This window comes from Gambusia affinis, linkage group LG10, assembly GCF_019740435.1.
Source record: "Gambusia affinis linkage group LG10, SWU_Gaff_1.0, whole genome shotgun sequence".
NCBI lineage: Eukaryota > Metazoa > Chordata > Actinopteri > Cyprinodontiformes > Poeciliidae > Gambusia > Gambusia affinis.
In genome coordinates, this window is record NC_057877.1 from 4,746,116 (window position 1) to 4,763,514 (window position 17,399).

A 17,399-nucleotide genomic window follows, 5' to 3' on the forward strand; every position below is an offset into this window, starting at 1 on the left:
TGGAGATTGGCAGCTGAAGGTTCTGATTTTAAAAAAAACATACCAAAAAACTTTTTTCTACTTTTATTTATCCTGAGAATCTGATTCATACAGGTTATGCTGTCTGATCATGTTTTGTTTTAGTTAGGCCATTTACAGAAAACACACAGTCACACACAGATTACTTTACATTAATGTACAGTCACAGAAAAATAATCCTCTTTTACACTGTTTTAGACAGAATCTCTGGTTTTTTTACACGTCATACAAACTGAACAAACACCTGCTCAAGTTTGTAGTCGAGTCCAGAATGTGGCTCGGTGAAAAGTTACTCCACCTCGGCTACGTGAGCCACCTCCACCTCCATGGTGTGAATCTCCTCCGACGCCTCCTCCTTGACCCCGGACATGGCCTGCTGGGCCAGGACGTAGTTCACCACCTGCATGATGCCCTGATCCGACAGCGTCGCCATCGAGCCTTCGTTGGCGGCCTGCGCGGCCTGCACCGCCTCCACGGCCTCCACCGTCTCCTCGGTGATCAGCACCGTCTCCAGCTCCTCGGTGGCGGTCTGGTGGGCGGGCCTGAGCTCCGGCGGCAGGTCGGAGGCCAGGATGCTGACGGCGTGCTCCACCTGGGTGCCCTGGTTGTGGAACTGCAGGGTGTCCTTCTCCAGCATGATCTTCCCTGGAAGGCTGTCCACGTGGTACTTGGCCATGTGCTTGCGCAGCGTGCGCGCGTCGATGTGCGCCTCCTGGCACATCGGGCACACGTACGGCCGCTCGCCCGTGTGAGTCCGGACGTGGCGTTTGAGAGAGCGGGCGTCAGCCCAGGCCACGCCGCAGGTCAGACATTCAAACGGCTTCACTCCTAGAAAAGAAAATTAAAATAAAAAAAGAGTTAAGAGCATAGGACTCTTAACACGTTCTTCGTCACACTGCAAAAACAGAAAATGTTACCAAATGATTTCGGTCCAGTTTATAGTGTCAATATCTTGAAATAAGCTCCTAAAGAAACCCGACCAAAAGGCCTCTGGAACATTTTTGCGCCGGCTCACCCTGGTGGTTGTTGATGTGGCGCCGGTACTCTCTGAGCTGAGTGAACTTCCTGCCACACTGCTGACACTCCCGCTCCAGGTTCTGCTTCACCCGGCCCTTCTTGCCGTGCGTGGCTTTCTTCACGTGTCTCCTGAACAGAGCCTTCTCGAAGAACTCCTTCCCGCACACGTTACACCTGAGGACACGGACACGCTCACTGCAGCACGCCGGCCAATCAGCAGAGACCTGCAGGCTTCTCAGAACACGGCCTCTGTGCTTGGTCGGATCGGACACATTACTGCTGAGGTTAGGTCTGGACTTTGACTGGACCTTTCTAAAGGCGGAGACACTATGTGTTGGTTTGAGAGTGGAACAGGCTGGGAGTATGAACTAAACCAGGGGTCCTCAAGGGCCGCTGTCCTGCAACTTTTAGATGTGCCTCTGCTGCAACACCTGAATAGAATAATTAGGTCATTAAGGCTCTGGAGAACTGATCTACACAAGGAGGAGGTGATTAAGCCATTTCATTCCAGTGTTTTGTACTTGTGGCTCATCTAAAACCTGCAGGACAGCGGCCCTCGAGGACTGGAGTTTGACACCTGTGGTCTAAACGTTTGAGACTAAAACAACGTTTCAGCGTACTTGGACTGAAAGTATGGCTAGAAAAATTTTGACTTTTATTTCCACCTGAGACATCAGAGTGATGTCAGCAACCTAAGCAGGTTTCAGTCTCAAAAATTTTCTAAAAATAAAATCTTGGAAATTTCTGAGTTTAAAAAGTTGGAAATTTTCTGTGGAAATTTATTTTATTCATTTCTTATATATGTAGATCTGCAACGGCCCTAAAACATTGTTGTATAATTTGGATTTGGTTTTTAAAAAAAAACAAAAAAAAAAGAATCTGATACTTTATTCTTTCAGCCAGATTTGTTTTCATCCTTGTACATTTCTTTCCATTGGCTCAAATATTCCAGACTTGGAAAACAAACTAAATAATTTCTGTTTTAAGAGCAAATAACCCCAAGATGAAGTGATTCTGCTTGTTAACATGCTGGGGATGAAAATAGTGAGTTAATAATTTTTAACTCTTCCTGTCATTTACAGGAGCATTACTGGTTCTTTATGTTAGAAGAGAAAAATATTTCAAAGGTAACCTTCAGTATCTTACTGCTGAGTTAATGATGGGTTTTTTTTCCACTGTTTCTCTCAGCCTCGTTGTTTCAGGCTTAATAAAAACACACCAGTGAGATGAGCATCTAGAACAGCATCTAGAGAGAATTAGATCGTATGGTGATAAAATCTACTGACGGCAGATTAGATTATCCTAAAAGTAACATAAACAAATAAAATAATTACAAGAGCAAAACGCCAACATCAGTGTTTTTATACATTGAAGGAAATTATTTTTCGGGTCAATTAAAAAATTCAAAGAAGCTGAAATGAGGCAAAATGCAGTTTGTCACTGCGCTGCCTGTCAGGAGTTAGAAATGGCTCCCTCTGGTGGCTCCACGAGGTATTTGAAGTTTGGAGATAAAAATAAATGACCTCAATTCACTACCATATGGGTCATTTATTACTGCTATTAATAGTGTCTTATGGTGGTTTTCTAACCAGAAATACATCTATTGAACTAAATAAATCCCCGATTTCAAGAGCTAACATTTCATTTTATTTCAATTAGCAATATTAATACTATTAGCTCAGAGTTAAATATTCATGACATTTTTCTTCTCGCGTCTGGAGTTAAATTCTCCAACGTCTCTTATTTTAGGTCAATTAGAATTAGAATATTTAAATTCGCTAAATGCCAGAAGGACTTTGGCAAGAACATTTTTTAAAGAGAGGGTTATTAGGGTGAAAGGATGTTTTGTTGTAACGCTTGTGTCTGAAACGTTGGATGAAACCATCTGCTTTAACTGTTAATAACTCTTTCAAGCTTAACTGCAAAACTATGCATTTTGAATATCAAACACTTTCCAAACCTTGAAAACGCCAAAGTGAAATCGAAACATTTTAAAGGATTTCAAGCGGATTTCTGTTACTGTAAACCAAACTAGCGGTGCACTGACTGCAGTTTTCTGGCCGATAAACAATTCAACTGAAACGTTGGCCAACAGCGGGGCGACTATTGTTAACTGCAAACCTGCAGAGCAGAAGACGACTGACTTGACTTTTACGCCTAATATCGGCTTATCCCAAACTTACCGATCGGCGCCAATAAATCACAGACGTCCTTAAACGTCTAGTAGAAATGTCTTTAAATCTGTGAAGACTGAGCAAGGAGTGAGGCGGGTTTTGGTTTATTTCATAGATATGAACGTAAAGGAGGCTAAGCTAAACTTTTTGTAAAGTGTTTTGGATCATTTCCCTTCTATTTTGTTATTGGGCCGGTGTGTGTTTCCTCACTTGAAGGGCTCCGACACGCTGTGGGACTTGACGTGTGAGTACCAGTCCTTCTTCCAGCTGTAGCACTTCCCACACACCTGGCACTGGAAGGGCTTCAGGCCCATGTGCTTGTTCATGTGCTGCTGGAGATCCTTCGCTTCATAGAAACTCTTCTCACAGCTTGGAGACAGAGAGAGAGAGAGAGAGTCAGTGAATGGTTTTTGTCTGGTCTGTGTTTGGGTCACAGAGGCCAACGGCAGCCGGGTCACTCACTGAGAACAAGAGAACGGACGCACTTCCGGTTTGGGCTGGTGCTTCTTCAAGTGCTTGCTCAGAGCCGAGGCTCGGTGGAAGGTGGCGCCGCAGGTGTTGCACAGGTACTTTGACTCACCTGTGGATTTAATTTGGAGGAGAGGAGAGGAGAGAGGTTTTTATAATTGTGAAATTTGAGCTGAGCTTTTCATGGTTTCAGGGATTTCCTCTGTGGTGGCGACGCACCGACACGGTGAAATAAAAGAGGTACAGCACCTGCAGAGTGAACCTTTAGGGTTTTTAATATATGTTAAAATGTACTTTATTTTGAAAAACCACGCCAAGTGAAGTAGAGGTGAAGGACTGAAGTAGAGGAAGAGAAAAGGTTAAGTTGAAGGCATTATTAGTTCAGGCTTGTGGAAACCTGACGATAAATTCTTTCAATAATTACTGCGGTAAATTTTATCAGCGTTTCACTGAGCAGGAGCTCCTATAATCAGCACAGTTCCACCAGGTGTTTGCTAATAGCTGCTGGCTAGTCTGAAGGAGCTGAGTGATGGGGGTGTGGGTGAGGGAGTTGTGGAATGTCAGAAACTTGGAAACTGCAGATTCATGAAAGATCCAAAAGATCCAAAGATCCAATTGAGATTAAAGGATTTCTCAAACATGCAGGAAAGAATCAAAGCAGCACTCCAACACTTTGTTTATGATGAGGGAATGACTACATAACAAAAAAATTGATTTTGGATAACACTGCCCCTTTAATTAATGTAGTTTAGGTCTTCATGTGTGATGTTTCAGATACGGTATGATGATGTCGGCTAACAGTTCTGTTGGTTGCATTTTCAGACGATTTTATTAAAGCAGTGTCAACAGAAGAGGAATAAACCAGAGGAAGACGTTGAGGAAAGGTTGGATGGAGATTTTCGTTCCCTCAAGTTGTGAGGAATGTAGAAATGACGGGGATCTGATCCGGGTTATATGGGTGATACTTCCTAAATACACCGCAGTGTTGCTTGGGTGACACTGACGACTGAAACCAATCCAGTGGTGAGGTGTGAACGACCACCACAGATTAAGTGGAGTTTAAAAGACTTTTTTAACAACCACACTGTGTGTGTGTGTGTGTGTGTGTGTGTGTGAGACCTGTGTGCAGGCTGGTGTGCTCCTCCATGCTCCTCTTGCTGACGAACGTCTTCTTGCAGTACTCGCACTGGAACTGCTTGGTGACGTCGTGCAGCACGCGGTGCATCTTCAGGCTGTGCTTGTGGGCGAACGTCTTGCCACACACCTTGCAGGTGTGCGGCCGCACGCCCGTGTGGGTCAGCATGTGGATCCGCAGCGAGTACAGCTTCGGCAGCGTCTTCCCGCAGATGTCGCACACAAACTCCCGGCGGGTGTAGGCCGCCGCCGCCGACTTGTCGTCCAGCTCGCTCTCTGCTCGCTCCGCGGGGCCCGGCTCCGCCAGGGCTTTGGGGACGGACGACGCCCGCTGGCTTCTCTGCTGCTTGTGTCGGGCCAGGTGAGCCTGGAGCGAGGCGGCGTACTGGAACTCCTTACTGCAGAGCTGGAGAACGACAAAAAAAATAAAAAAAACATAATAATAATTTTAAAAAACTGGATCTTATATAAATGACACAATAAATAAAAATGCTGATATATTTTTTTTTCAGATCTCTGTATCCAAATACGTTGTCAGAAAGTTAAGTGGAAGGAAAAAAGAAATTGGGACAAGTGGTGCTTTGGAAGGATTCTGAAGCAAGCCTGGAGGACCAGGTTCTGCTTTGATGATTATTTTATTAAAAATTAGATGCAATTTAGATGAACAAAATGCAAATATACAGAAATTACCCATAAAAAAAATAGCAATAATACAAATCCATACTTTAATATCAATAAACCACAGTAATCGATTATTCTGACATTTAATCAAGTAATCGGATTAAAGTATCTGCAGATTTTTCATTTAGCCACTTAATAAAAATGCATAAATGTACAAATAAATAACTCAATTCATTTTACTGCCTAAAATGCAATAACATTAGTGACTGCTTGACAAATTTTAAGTAGGGCTGAAACGATTCCTCGAGTGATTCGAGTCCCTCGATTATTAAATGTATCTGTCCTTTAACCTGTGTCCGCCTCGAAGCTTCGTTAACCTGTGTTTTATTACATAGAGCACCGTGTTCCAGCCGGGTCGTTGTTTGTGGCGGGCAGCGCTCTCACTTCCACCTGTGAGTTGTCGCTAAGTGCTAGCTGCATGGCGGGAAATTTTCCAGCAAATAAGCCACGATGCTTGGAGTGCTGACAGTTTTTTTCTGCTGTTTCAGAGCAAATGGTAGGAGGAGGGGAGAGAGAGAGACCGTAAAAATAATCTACAGATTACTCGATTACTAAAATATTCTTTCACAACATCCCTCATTTGTAGCGAGGATGAATCTGCAGCTACGAAATATATTAACATCAACATGTGAACAGTTCTGCTCTCTCTGCTCAACTTTACATCAGTACTGTTATTGTTTTTTAGATTAACCATTTAATAATTGGACAATAAAAAGTGCTTAAGAGATTTTTTTTACAGAGTTTGAACCAGATACTGAAACTTGAGGAGTTTTACAGACAAATCTTAAATTATCTTAAATACAAATTGTACATAATTTTTTGTACCATTTTGTACACAACAGAACACTGTGCTGTGTTTTTAAGCAAATAGCCTTTTTTGAGTTTACAAACTCCAATTATTGACTCATCACAGTTAATCCTATTAATGGTTTCAGTCCAAATCCCTGGACATGGCTGACTGTCTACTGACTCTTTGATTTATTGAGGGGCAGCAGAACCAACAATGTAAGCAAACAGAGCAACCTGGGCTCTCTGTTCATTTAGACCTTTTATCTGAAAGACATCATCATCTAAAATAAACAAAAATAAATCCCTCTGTTTGCGATCAATAATCTCTGATCTACTGAGATGTATCTGTTCTCATCAACACTCACGCTGCACTTGTAAGCGCGGGCCTTCTCGTGTTTCAGTGTGTGCATGATGAGAGAGTAGCGCCTGTGGAAGGACATGCCGCACTCGGAGCAGGTGTGCTCTTCGCTGCCGGTGCTCTGCGGTGCGCCGTCTTGCTGCTTGGCCTCTGCCTCTGGCTCCGCCGTCTTCGCCGCCACCTCGTCAGGTCGGAGCTCTCCGACCGTCACGCTCTCCGCGGCGCTCTCCTCCGCGACGGCGTCTGGCTCGCCATCAAACTTAGGCTCCACCGGCCTCTTTGGAGGTCTTCCTCTCTTCCTCGGACCCACCTGTGACGTGACATTTTTTCAAAATGGAAAACAGTCACTGGGTGCAGTTTAGTGAAAATAATCCCAATTTTCTTTGATGTGCCAGGCGTCTTAAGGAACTTTATTAATGGGGCTGTTTTTGTGTTAGTGAGGTAATTGTTGCTACAGACTAACAGTGAGCTATAAAAGGAATAATTAGTAGTTCTTATCATCATTTATCATTATCATAATGGTACCACAAAATATGAACTTGGACTAAACCATCAGCTGTACCTTTGGGGGCGTGGCTGGGGGCGGAGTTACACTCTTCGCCTCCTCTTCCTCCTCCAGGCCCATGTGTAGCCGGGCGTAGCCGCCCTCGGCCATGTAGCGCTGCCGCAGTCGTCTGCCGCTGAGGTCGTCCAGGGTCGCCTCCTGCTTGTCGCCGTGCTCTTCCTCTGCGGGATCCTCCTCCGGTGGTATCCACCCCTCCACCTCCACCTCCCGCTTCACCTTGGGCGGACGGCCCCGCTTGCGTTTCTGAGGGACGGGAAGCGTCTCCTCTTTCTGAGCCTCGGTCGGAGCGGCCGCCTCCGACTCCAGCACCACTTCCTCTGAGGGGGCGTGTCTGTCGGCGTCCACGTCCAGGACGAAGGCGCCGGCCTCGACCACCTGCGGCTGCTCCATGGCCAGGCAGGCCGACACCACGGCGAGCGAGTCGCTGGCTCCCGCCTGGCCGCTGTGCGTCACCACCGTCATGGTCTCGCCCTCCAGTCCATCGCCGCATCCCGATATGAGCGTGAGGGTGTCGCTGTGCTCCCCCTCCCCGCCATGAGCGATCAGCGCCACGGTCTCGCTCTGCCCGGCCTCTACGCCGTCTCCCGCCACTGCGTGGGTCAGGACCGTCACCGGCTGCTGGATGCAGGCACCATGCGTTACCACGGTGCTGCCGTCGTCCTCTATGGTCACCATGTAGGCGTCTGGCTCCACCTTGGCGTCTTCAGTCGCCAGGCTGCCCGCCACCACCGTGTGCACGTCTCCTTTCTGGTACACCGTCAGCTTCTGCTCCTCCACCTGCTTGTGCACCGACTCGCATATCTGCAGCACCTCCGTCATCAGCAGGTGCCGGGCGAGGTTGGCGATGTCGGCCATCACGCAGAAGTTAAAGGTCAGCACAGAGGTGTATGCAAAGTCCAGCAGCGGGAGGAAGCTAGCCTTAGCGAAACCTGGAGAGAGAAAGAGAGAGAGAGTTTAATAGAAACATTGCAGACATTTCCACAGAAACTTACCAGACTTAAAAGGATGAACCATAAATTTAAGGTGGAAGTTTCTAAAGTGGGTGAGGCAACAAAGGAAGGAATGAAGGAAGAACATGTGGGGAAAAAAAGAAGAATGGAATGATGAACACTTGAAAAAGGGAGGAAAGCAGCATGGAAGGACTATAGGGAAGGGGGGAGAGAGAGAGAAAGAAAGAAAGAAGATAGGGGGGGATGAAAAAAATGAAGGAAGGAAATAACATTCAGAAAAAGGGATAAATTATTGTGTTTCATCACATACTTTTCCTACTAAGAACAAGAAAACACTGAAACCCTATCCCACTGCTACTCTCTCATTGTGTGTGTGTGTGTGTGTGTGTGTGTAACGTGGGCGAGAGCAGCAGAGCGCTCACCAGAGAGGTCCACCACGGCCTCATGTGTCGTCACGGCGCCCTTCTCGAAGAAGAGCTCGTTGAAGTACTCGCTGCAGGCGGCCAGCACGGCCTTGTGGGCGCGGTGCTCCTCCCCTTCGATCAGCAGCGTGATGTCACAGAACTGGTTGCTGATGCGCTGCTGGTTCAGTTTGTCCAGCATGGTCTGGCTGTGTTTGGGCAGGAACTGGTTCACCTCTCCTTTGCTGTTCACCTGAAAGCAAAACGATTGCAGAGCAAACTGCTGAGAAGCGGCTGGAAGCGCCACAGACTGGCGATTCTGACACAGCCGCAGCCACGTACGTAAACCACTTCGTGTTTCGTCGTCCCTTTGGCTAACTTGGGTCTCTGGGAGGACAGGTCTGCCGAGAACAAAATGTCCTCTCCGTCCTCCTCCTCCTCCTCGTCCTCGTCATCCATGGGCCCGAACTTCCGCTTCCCTTGCCGTGAGAACGGCCGCGGCCCAGAGCCGTCGTCCGCGCTGCGCTTGCTCTGACACTGGGCGCATTCTCTGATGTGGTCTTTCACGTTCTTCAGGATCCCTGGAAGAGGAGTAGGAGGAGAAGGCGGAACCATTATGTGTTTCTATCGCACATGAACATATTGAAGCGTCCAGTTAACTAAATATTTTAGATTTCTGCACTGTATAATAGTAGAAAACAGAAAATCTTAAATGAATCCTCTCTTAATTGTTTGTGTAACTTTTGTGACACAAAGTCGTATGTAGGTCATGATTAGAGGACAGCTTCGACCTGATGTAATAATATTTGCATATTTATTTAGAGCTGAAACGAGTAATCGTGATGAATCCATTATTTTAAAAAAGTGTCAACTAATTTAGTAATTAAAGACTTTTTTTTAACTTGACTAAAAAAAGAACATTTACTGAAAAGCAACATATTCAGAGCAGTAATTAAAATAAATACATTTTGGGCGCAAGATAAAAATGTTCAAGAAGCCCAATTTTAGATTCAACTTGTTTAAGTTATATGTACATGAAAAAAATTTTACTAAGCACCTTTTGCTATCCATTTATTATTCAGTTAAACCAGAAAATAATCAACAGATCAGACTCAGACTTTATTGACAATAAAATGCTGAGTATTACACATGTTGATGTTTGAAGGATTATTTTTTTTATCTGTAGCATCTTTTGCTACAAATGATCAAGCTTTCACCGAGAAAGCTACTTAGTTGCATTTTAGGCAATAAAATTTTTTTTTTTATTTAAAAAAGGATTTTAATTATTTATTTATTTGCATCTCTTACTGCAATTCAAATGTTGTATAAAAAGGGATTAAATAACAAAAGTCAGCAAAATGTGACATTTTTTTTAGCCAATTGTCACAATAACAGAAAGATTACAAAAAGTAATCATTAATTTCAGTCCTATTTATTTATTTCTCGCATTTGAAATGCAAAATGCATGTCAAGCTGGCTGGAACACGCTCACATCCAGCTTTGTGGATCAGAACCCATACAACATCGCTGGTGTTGTGCCGATGATCAATCCAGCCAGCAGCAGGATTAACAAACATAAACAAGACTCGGAAAACATTTTGGACTTGAAGCAGGATGAAATTTACATTTTAAATGTAAAAGCCTTCGTTCTGCAACAAAAAGATGTCAACATGGACTTTGTCTGCCATTACTGTGCTGAAAAGATGGGTAGATTTTAAGAGTAGGGCCCCAATACATCGCTGTATCCTCTTTGGATTTATGAATGCCCAGGAGAAGATGGAAATGTTTTGTGAATGAAGCTTTAACACAATCAATCACTTCAGGAGTGATTGTGTAAAACCTAGCCTAGTGACCCCGGACACCCCTTGGCTACGCCCCTGAGGAATTAAAAATACACTTGGAAAACATTTCTGATCCAGCGAGATTGTTCACCGCTAGTTGGCAGCAGAGAGCAGCTAAATGTTTGGGTCAGCAGCTAACTGGTTTCCGTTTATTTCTGACAACGTTTAGATCGACTAAATTAGCCCCTCGGTATAAATACAGACGGTTTGCTGGGGACGGCTCGCCCCGGGGTCTTACCTCTCCACCAGTACTTCTGAGAGATAATTTCCCAGGTGAGCTGCTGGTTGAGGTGCTCCCCTCCCTCTATAATGTGCGCCTGGTTGATAAGTTCCCTCCTCCGGCAGTCCTGCAGCACCACCTCCAGCTCGGTGAAATCATTCTGGCCTTTCTGCCGTCGCTGGTAAAACAGAGTCCCGTTCCTCACCACGTAGCAGGCCGCCGCTTTCCGTATTTTTCTCTTGGTATTACCGGAGGTCCCCGGCGCATAAGGTTCCCGTTCATCTGTCAGATAGCGTAGGATAGCCAAGTAGCTTTCTTCACACGACATGGCTCGGCTTATCCGCGTTTCCCCGCTGAAATGCGGTCTTTTCTTGAATTAGAGAGGCCTCCTCAGTCCTCGGCAGAGAAGTATGATTTTTATTATAGACCTAGAGTATAATTTCGGTGAAACAAACACGCCAAAACAGCAACATTTTAATTTGTTTGCTAAGGTGGAACTGCAGTTCGCAACAGTCAGGGTAGACTTGCCCGAACAGACAAAATGGCTGCTGCACAGCCGGATTTTGCGTAGTCAGAAGCGGAAGTAAGCAATTAACCTTATCCGCCACAAGAGGGCGCCAACTGTCCTCTCAAGGAGAAAATATCCGGACGGTTGTGAGCTTTATAACTTAAATTTTCGTCTTTGATTTGAAAGAAAAAAAACAAAAACAAAAACTTTAACTTCTGGATACAAAAATTCCCCAAATAATTAAAAACATATTTTTCAGTCATAGAATGAATGTAGGACAGGGTAATAAATTATAGACATGTCCTATAATAAAATATGTTGACTAAATAGGAGTTTCACATTTTAAAATTTTTGTAATCCAACAACAGAACACATGTATATTTTAGTTATTTTCCATGGAAATTTTTGCATGAATGGTGCATTAGGTTAATCCTTAAGTGCCGTCACCACCAACTTCAACCTATAAATGGGTGGATAGACCAAGAAAACAAGCAGCCCATTAATGGTTTTAACACTTGCCTCAAGCTAAGATGGTTCAGAGGCAAAAAACCTTTTTAATTTTGCTTGCTGCATGCTTTTTTTCATTAATAGAACAAAATATTTTCATACCAGGTTGCCTTTCAGTACAATCATATTCAGTCAAAGTACATAAAAACATAAATTTGATACAACTTCATCTGTATTTGGCAGCCTTTATCATTTCTTCTTTCTTTTTTTTTGACAGCATGAACAACATTTGAGGAAGAGGGACACTTCACTGTCTGGACATGGAAATAAGATGTTTTTCAGCGTGAAAGCAGATGATTTCAGACTTGAGTCTTTTTTCATCATCTTTCGGTTTCTGTTATCAACATTGTTGACAAAGGCTTGAATACTTAAACATTTATTGGGGATATGGTTTACAAACAGAAGTTTAATTAACATTTGCATGAGGTCATGCAAATGTTAATTAAACAAATGTTTTTTGAGTTTCAGGGAGCAAAGAGACAAAACTACTTGCCCTCTGAACAGGGAACAAGTCTCTTCATCACCAAGGCTACAGCCAGATAAAGGTGGGTATGGTGATATAGTGCTTGCCTAGTCTCTTTGCTGACTTATTAGCAGACCTAATGAATACACACACATAATAATTGGACTGGTTTGGGTGGAGATTCTACAATAAAGAGATGTGAAACCATCTCTCTATGCAGAGAGTAAACATGGCAGTCTTTTCACGCTGTAGATGTTTCCAAGATCTTTCCCCTCTCTGCGCCCCAAGCCTCCTTTTAATATCTAGATTTCAATAAAAAATTTCTGTGCTTTATAGCCATAAACCTGAGTGTGTTTTATGCATTTGCATTCATCCCTCTTCCCCTGACCTTGAAGGAGGCGCTGCAGAATGCTCTGGCTTTAGCAGATAGCACTCACTCATTTCAGCGCCTCGACACAGATTCAAACTTTCTCAGACAGACTCTGGCTCTGAAGGGAAGAGGAAAAGCAAGTTTGTTGGACATTCGTGTGCTAAATATGAAAGCATATGTCAGGATAATCTCTTAAAAATGATGAGGATTTTCTGACATTTTAAACTTTTGTTGCATCCTTCTGTCACTTTAAAGTCACCTGCACCTGGATTGGACTTTGTTATTAGACATAATTGAATATTAGGCCAGTTAACCTTTGTTTTTATATCATTTTGATTTCAATAATTCCCAAATAACCACATTGTGGTTTAATACGGAATGCTTATTATCGTAAAACTGTTTGAATGTAAAGCTAAACTTGTTACATGTATATCTCATACATGTAACATGATTACATGTATGAAAGTACATTGGATGTGGATGCAGCCCTTAAAACTTTGTTTTAGCCTAGATTAAATGCAGCTTTAGTGATTGGTTAAGGGTGCCCTTTTCTCATTGGCTGGGGAATGCTTAAAAAGTCACCTGTGATTGGTGTAGGCTAACCAGAGACGGCCCAAGGCATAGACAAACAGGGATTGCTTAGGGCCTTCCACAAAAGCTTGAATTGTGAACATAGATCTAAAAATTTCACTACTCTTCATTGAGAATCCCTTGTGAAAATAAACATACTCAAAATTAGAACACATGTGAGGCCAGACTAATCATACATAAGTTTGTTAAGGATTATTTAACTTAAAGCATGTTATTTTGAAACAACTAATTTCAGAAACACTTTTTTTTTGCATCACACCAGTCACATGAGCAACAACCAGATGTTACTACTGGTGGAAACGACAAAGAAGATGACAGGAAGTGGTAGGAGGAGGATGGAACGGGATGTTTGTTTATGACTTATCACGTTACAAAAAGGTATTCACCTGTGGTTTTAACAATATTTGTTATTTAATGCAATGTTTTTTCAACATTAGCGGAATATCAACAAAGTTTTGTACACATTTGTGATGGAAACAAGAGTATTGATAGACATTGATAATCTAAAAACATAAAATAAAAAATCTCAAGCTTCCACTTTTTAGAATATTTAGTACAGGTTAAAGTGAGTCATAATCTTAATTATAATCGTAATTTATGTGATTCTGTTGCACTGTAATCTTTGTTCTACATAAGTTAAATATTTAACACCTTTTTGAAGCATTACTTCCCCTCTGACAATGATTTGAAAACTTGGATTCCTTACGGGAGTTAATATGTTGCTTTTTGTTGTTTTGTTTTTTCCAATAGTTTGTCTTTGGGAAGACAGGATGAAGTTTACATCCTCTTTGGGCTTTCTCCACATCACTTCCTCTCAGGAGTTTATACTACATCTCAGCTGTTGTGATGTCCAACAGGTGTTCTGGGTTTTGTCCGGACACAATTGGACAGACCTGCAACCCATCAAGCCCACGATTCGTGACGTAGCGATGAGCGCCGCAACTCACTGGCAAACTCTTACTGTACCCAACCCGCATCCGCGATTGGCCGTCCTGACTGAAGCTGGGAGGAAACCTGTTTGGACTGGAGGGAGGCCAGTCCTGGTCTGCCAGAGCAAACGAAACACTAACCCTCAACTTCGTCTGGTTCCCATAGCCGGTTGCTTAAATGTTGGATATAATCTGTGATGGTGTTACAGATACACTTTAGAGCTGCTTTGTTTTTCCTCGTTTTCATCCATTTAACCCCGTCATCACCTCAGAGCCTGATAGCTGCAGTCAGCTGTTTAAGCATGAAGGAAAAATAGTTGAGCTAAGCTTGTCACCAATAACCTACAGGATCCTAACTATGCCAGGACAGGAGTTCTTGATGTTGCAAAAAAAAAAAAAAAAAAAGAAAGATGAAATTACCACCTAGTTAGCTTCCCCAAAACAACACCAGCAACTGTCTAATTATCCAAATAAATCTGTAGAGCTTCGAACACACTAATAAACTGTTGCACTGAGTGACAGGAAATGCACCTAAAACAAGGAAGCTGTCAGATGAAACAATATAAATGGGTCTTAAAGGGTCAGTATTATGTGTTTTCTAGCCACCGAGGGTCATTTTATAGCACAATCAAGTAACTATGTTACCTTCAGTTGTTATAAAAAAAAATGCCATGACTTTACTTCCTGTCTTAATGCCTTGAAATTGGGTTTCTGTCTCTTTAAAAACTCTTGCCTTTTCCACCTTGAAGAAGTCATCACAACAGCTCTCTGCTATTAACTCTTTAACAATATTTTTTTTTACCAGTGTTCCACTGAGAAGTAGCTCAGAAACTTGGAAACTTCAGCTCCAAGAAGGAGCTTTGCCTCAAAGGTGGTACTTGGTCCCCCAGGCATTTTGCGCAGCTGAACGGTTGCCACGGGAGCCCAAACGATTTTGCAAACGTGAATGAAAGAATGTTCAAGCTAGCTAGCATGGCCAGGGATGAGGGCAGAGAAACGTTTTTTCTGCGAATGGTGCATTTAACAGTTTGTTGATTGACAGCGCCAAGACCCTCCTCTTCACTCTGATTGGTTGTCTTTGGTCAGGAGCAGCACATTTATTCATTTAGCATTAGCAGCTCAACGGGAGTTGGAGGAGATCGATCTGTTCACAGATTATCTATCATAATATACAAAACCTTCTTAAAAATTTTAATACTTTTCACAGGACATTCATCCACAGAACCATAGAAGGAAGTAAAAAGTAATCACTGTATTTTTATGTAAAAAAAAAAAAAGATTAAAAATTGAGACGGAAGGTTGACTTTAAATCATTGCATGACATCCTCTTTCATACAGCTCTGTGAGGCTGCGGTATGAGGCTGCTGTATACGTAGGTTAAACTAATCATTTTTGATTATTTTAACCTACGGAGTGAAAGGAAGCAAGCTAAATGTCTAACTTACTTAAGATAAAATACATCCTCCATCTGTGCAAAACAAATAAAAAAAAAAGTCTGTTCTCACGAGAATTTGAGCTGTAAATAAAACTGGGTAAAGGTGGATTTGCTATGTGGATCTGAGCTCTGTTGCAGTGTTTAACTGGAGCCTCTTTTGCTAAGTGTCGTATTTTCTCGTCTACTGTACATTTGTCCGTGAATCCCAGACAAGATAAATGTGTCCCTGCGTCTGTGGACGAGCACAGCTGGAGAAGTGAGCAAGTTTAAAGCTGCCTTATCTATCCTTGTCTCCCCTTTGTTACAACCAAGGCCGGGCAGAGAGATAAGGAGCCGGCCGCGGCCTTTTCTGGCAGCCGGGTACTTTTCCATTGCACATTTCTTTCAAAAACACCTGCAGAGGCTCTGGCTCTCTGCTGCAAAGACGAGGCGATACACGAAGGGCTAGCCAGAATGTACGGTTTCCTTTAACCGTATGTTAAAGGAAACTTTGTCTTTCTGATGTGTTGACATCAGAAAGACAAAGTCCAGGATGTTCAAGTCCGAGAAGGACGGATCCTGGGTATTTTAAGAGGCTGTAATTGTCGGCCTATTTATGCTGCTCTTTAAAAGCCCTCCGAACATCCTGCAGGCTTTAATGGGGTTTTGTTTGTCTAATTTTATGACTGTAAAACGTTTTGTGCTTCTTTCATTTCACTCTGGTGCATTAGCTCTGAGATGCAGCGGATTGATTATTCTCACTTCTCTCACTCCAAAGTTTGAAAATACAAATGAAGAAGCTTTATCTGTGGAGAGGTCATCGGCAAAATGAAATTATGAACATTTAGAATGATATAATAGAATGGCAGTGGGAACGTCTGCGTATGGAAGCACATAAATAAGCAACAGTAAGTTAAACTTTAATTATGCACAGAGTCAAACATGCAGCTAAAGTGCCTAATAAAAGGATTCCCACACTTTGTGCACAGTAGAAAAATGATACCTAGGTTTGAGTAATCTTTACAAACAAAAAACTAGAAATAAGTTTAAGCCTTTTTATTCACATCACAGATATCAGGTTTTGGGATGAGAACTCATTATCTGATGGGTGAGAGGCTCTACTTTACAGGTTAAAGTACTATTTTAACTTGTAAAATAGGTTAAACCAAACTAAGCTATTTTACAAACTAACCCTTGGACCCGCTCTCAACCCATCCGTATGATGTTCTGACCCACATATCACTTTTGTCCCTTTATTTTAATTGACAGCTTATGCATGAAAACAACAACAGCAATGACTTGGTTACTACTTGTGTCGGAAAAGACAAAAATTAAAACCGATTCTTTGTCTCCTAGTGGAAATGAACTTGCACAGATCTTTTCTGTGTGATAAACGGCTGCAGTTTCTGATACGGTCGATAAGGGCTGACACCCAGGGTGGCACGGCCTGAGGAGCCGCCTTGAACCAGCGTGCTCTCACTGGTTAAACAATCCAACCCAGTGTTGTGCACGATGTAAACACTGAAAGAAATATTCCAGTTGACGATGGCTAGTGAAACTAAGGCTGAGGTCTAATTTTAAGCTTTGGATGTGGCGCCAAATTAAAGGGCTATTTTGGTGGGGGGGGTTTTGTGGAATCAGGATTGCATTTCATCACTTCTGGCTGAGGATCAATACTTAAGAAATTCTTGAGAACTTCCCTTGCATCTGATATGTGAGGGAGGCCAGCTTTGAGAAACGGTCGTGTGTGTGTGTGTAACGTGAGCACAGATCCTAACCTTGTGAGGCCCTTTCTATATCATGAGAAAACCTCAGAGTGCCACTAATCTCTGGATCCCAGGTTAGCTCCACACAACAAGGAGGGGCACATGTTGACACATGCTGAGCTCTCAGTAAAATGGATGAACGACCCTAACAGCCGTCACAAACAGAACAAAGACATCTCTGGCCTTCCAGGCAATGCGAACGAAAAGCCCCATCCTCGCTAATGAGAGAGACAAT

General features: G+C 43.0%; 1 protein-coding gene and 1 long non-coding RNA gene across 2 annotated transcripts; one reads left to right on the plus strand and one right to left on the minus strand.

Moving 5' to 3' along the window:
• Window positions 1-48: 48 nt before the first annotated feature.
• On the minus strand, window positions 49-11,165 carry zbtb11 (zinc finger and BTB domain containing 11). The gene is made up of 10 exons (XM_044128822.1): window positions 10,635-11,165; window positions 8,898-9,136; window positions 8,577-8,808; window positions 7,202-8,133; window positions 6,647-6,949; window positions 4,797-5,217; window positions 3,672-3,789; window positions 3,420-3,578; window positions 1,034-1,209; window positions 49-846 (listed from the first exon to the last, which is right to left on the minus strand). Exons 1-10 carry the CDS (start codon window positions 10,942-10,944, stop codon window positions 308-310), a joined length of 3,429 nt encoding a protein of 1,142 aa, XP_043984757.1. The 5' UTR covers window positions 10,945-11,165; the 3' UTR covers window positions 49-307.
• Window positions 11,166-11,851: 686 nt separating this feature from the next.
• Window positions 11,852-14,658, plus strand: LOC122838292. The gene is made up of 3 exons (XR_006371880.1): window positions 11,852-12,176; window positions 13,318-13,433; window positions 13,806-14,658. It is a non-coding gene; the product is annotated as an uncharacterized LOC122838292 (long non-coding RNA).
• Window positions 14,659-17,399: the final 2,741 nt, after the last annotated feature.

Excerpts from the sequence above, each read along its gene's own strand:
- zbtb11 (XM_044128822.1), bottom strand. The coding sequence starts at position 10,944 with ATGTCGTGTGAAGAAAGCTACTTGGCTATCCTACGCTATCTGACAGAT. Across the intron at positions 8,809-8,897 it reads CGAAACACGAAGTGGTTTAC|GTGAACAGCAAAGGAGAGGT; the intron begins GTACGTGGCTGC and ends TTTTGCTTTCAG. Across the intron at positions 5,218-6,646 it reads CCCGCGCTTACAAGTGCAGC|CTCTGCAGTAAGGAGTTCCA; the intron begins GTGAGTGTTGAT and ends GTCGTTCTCCAG.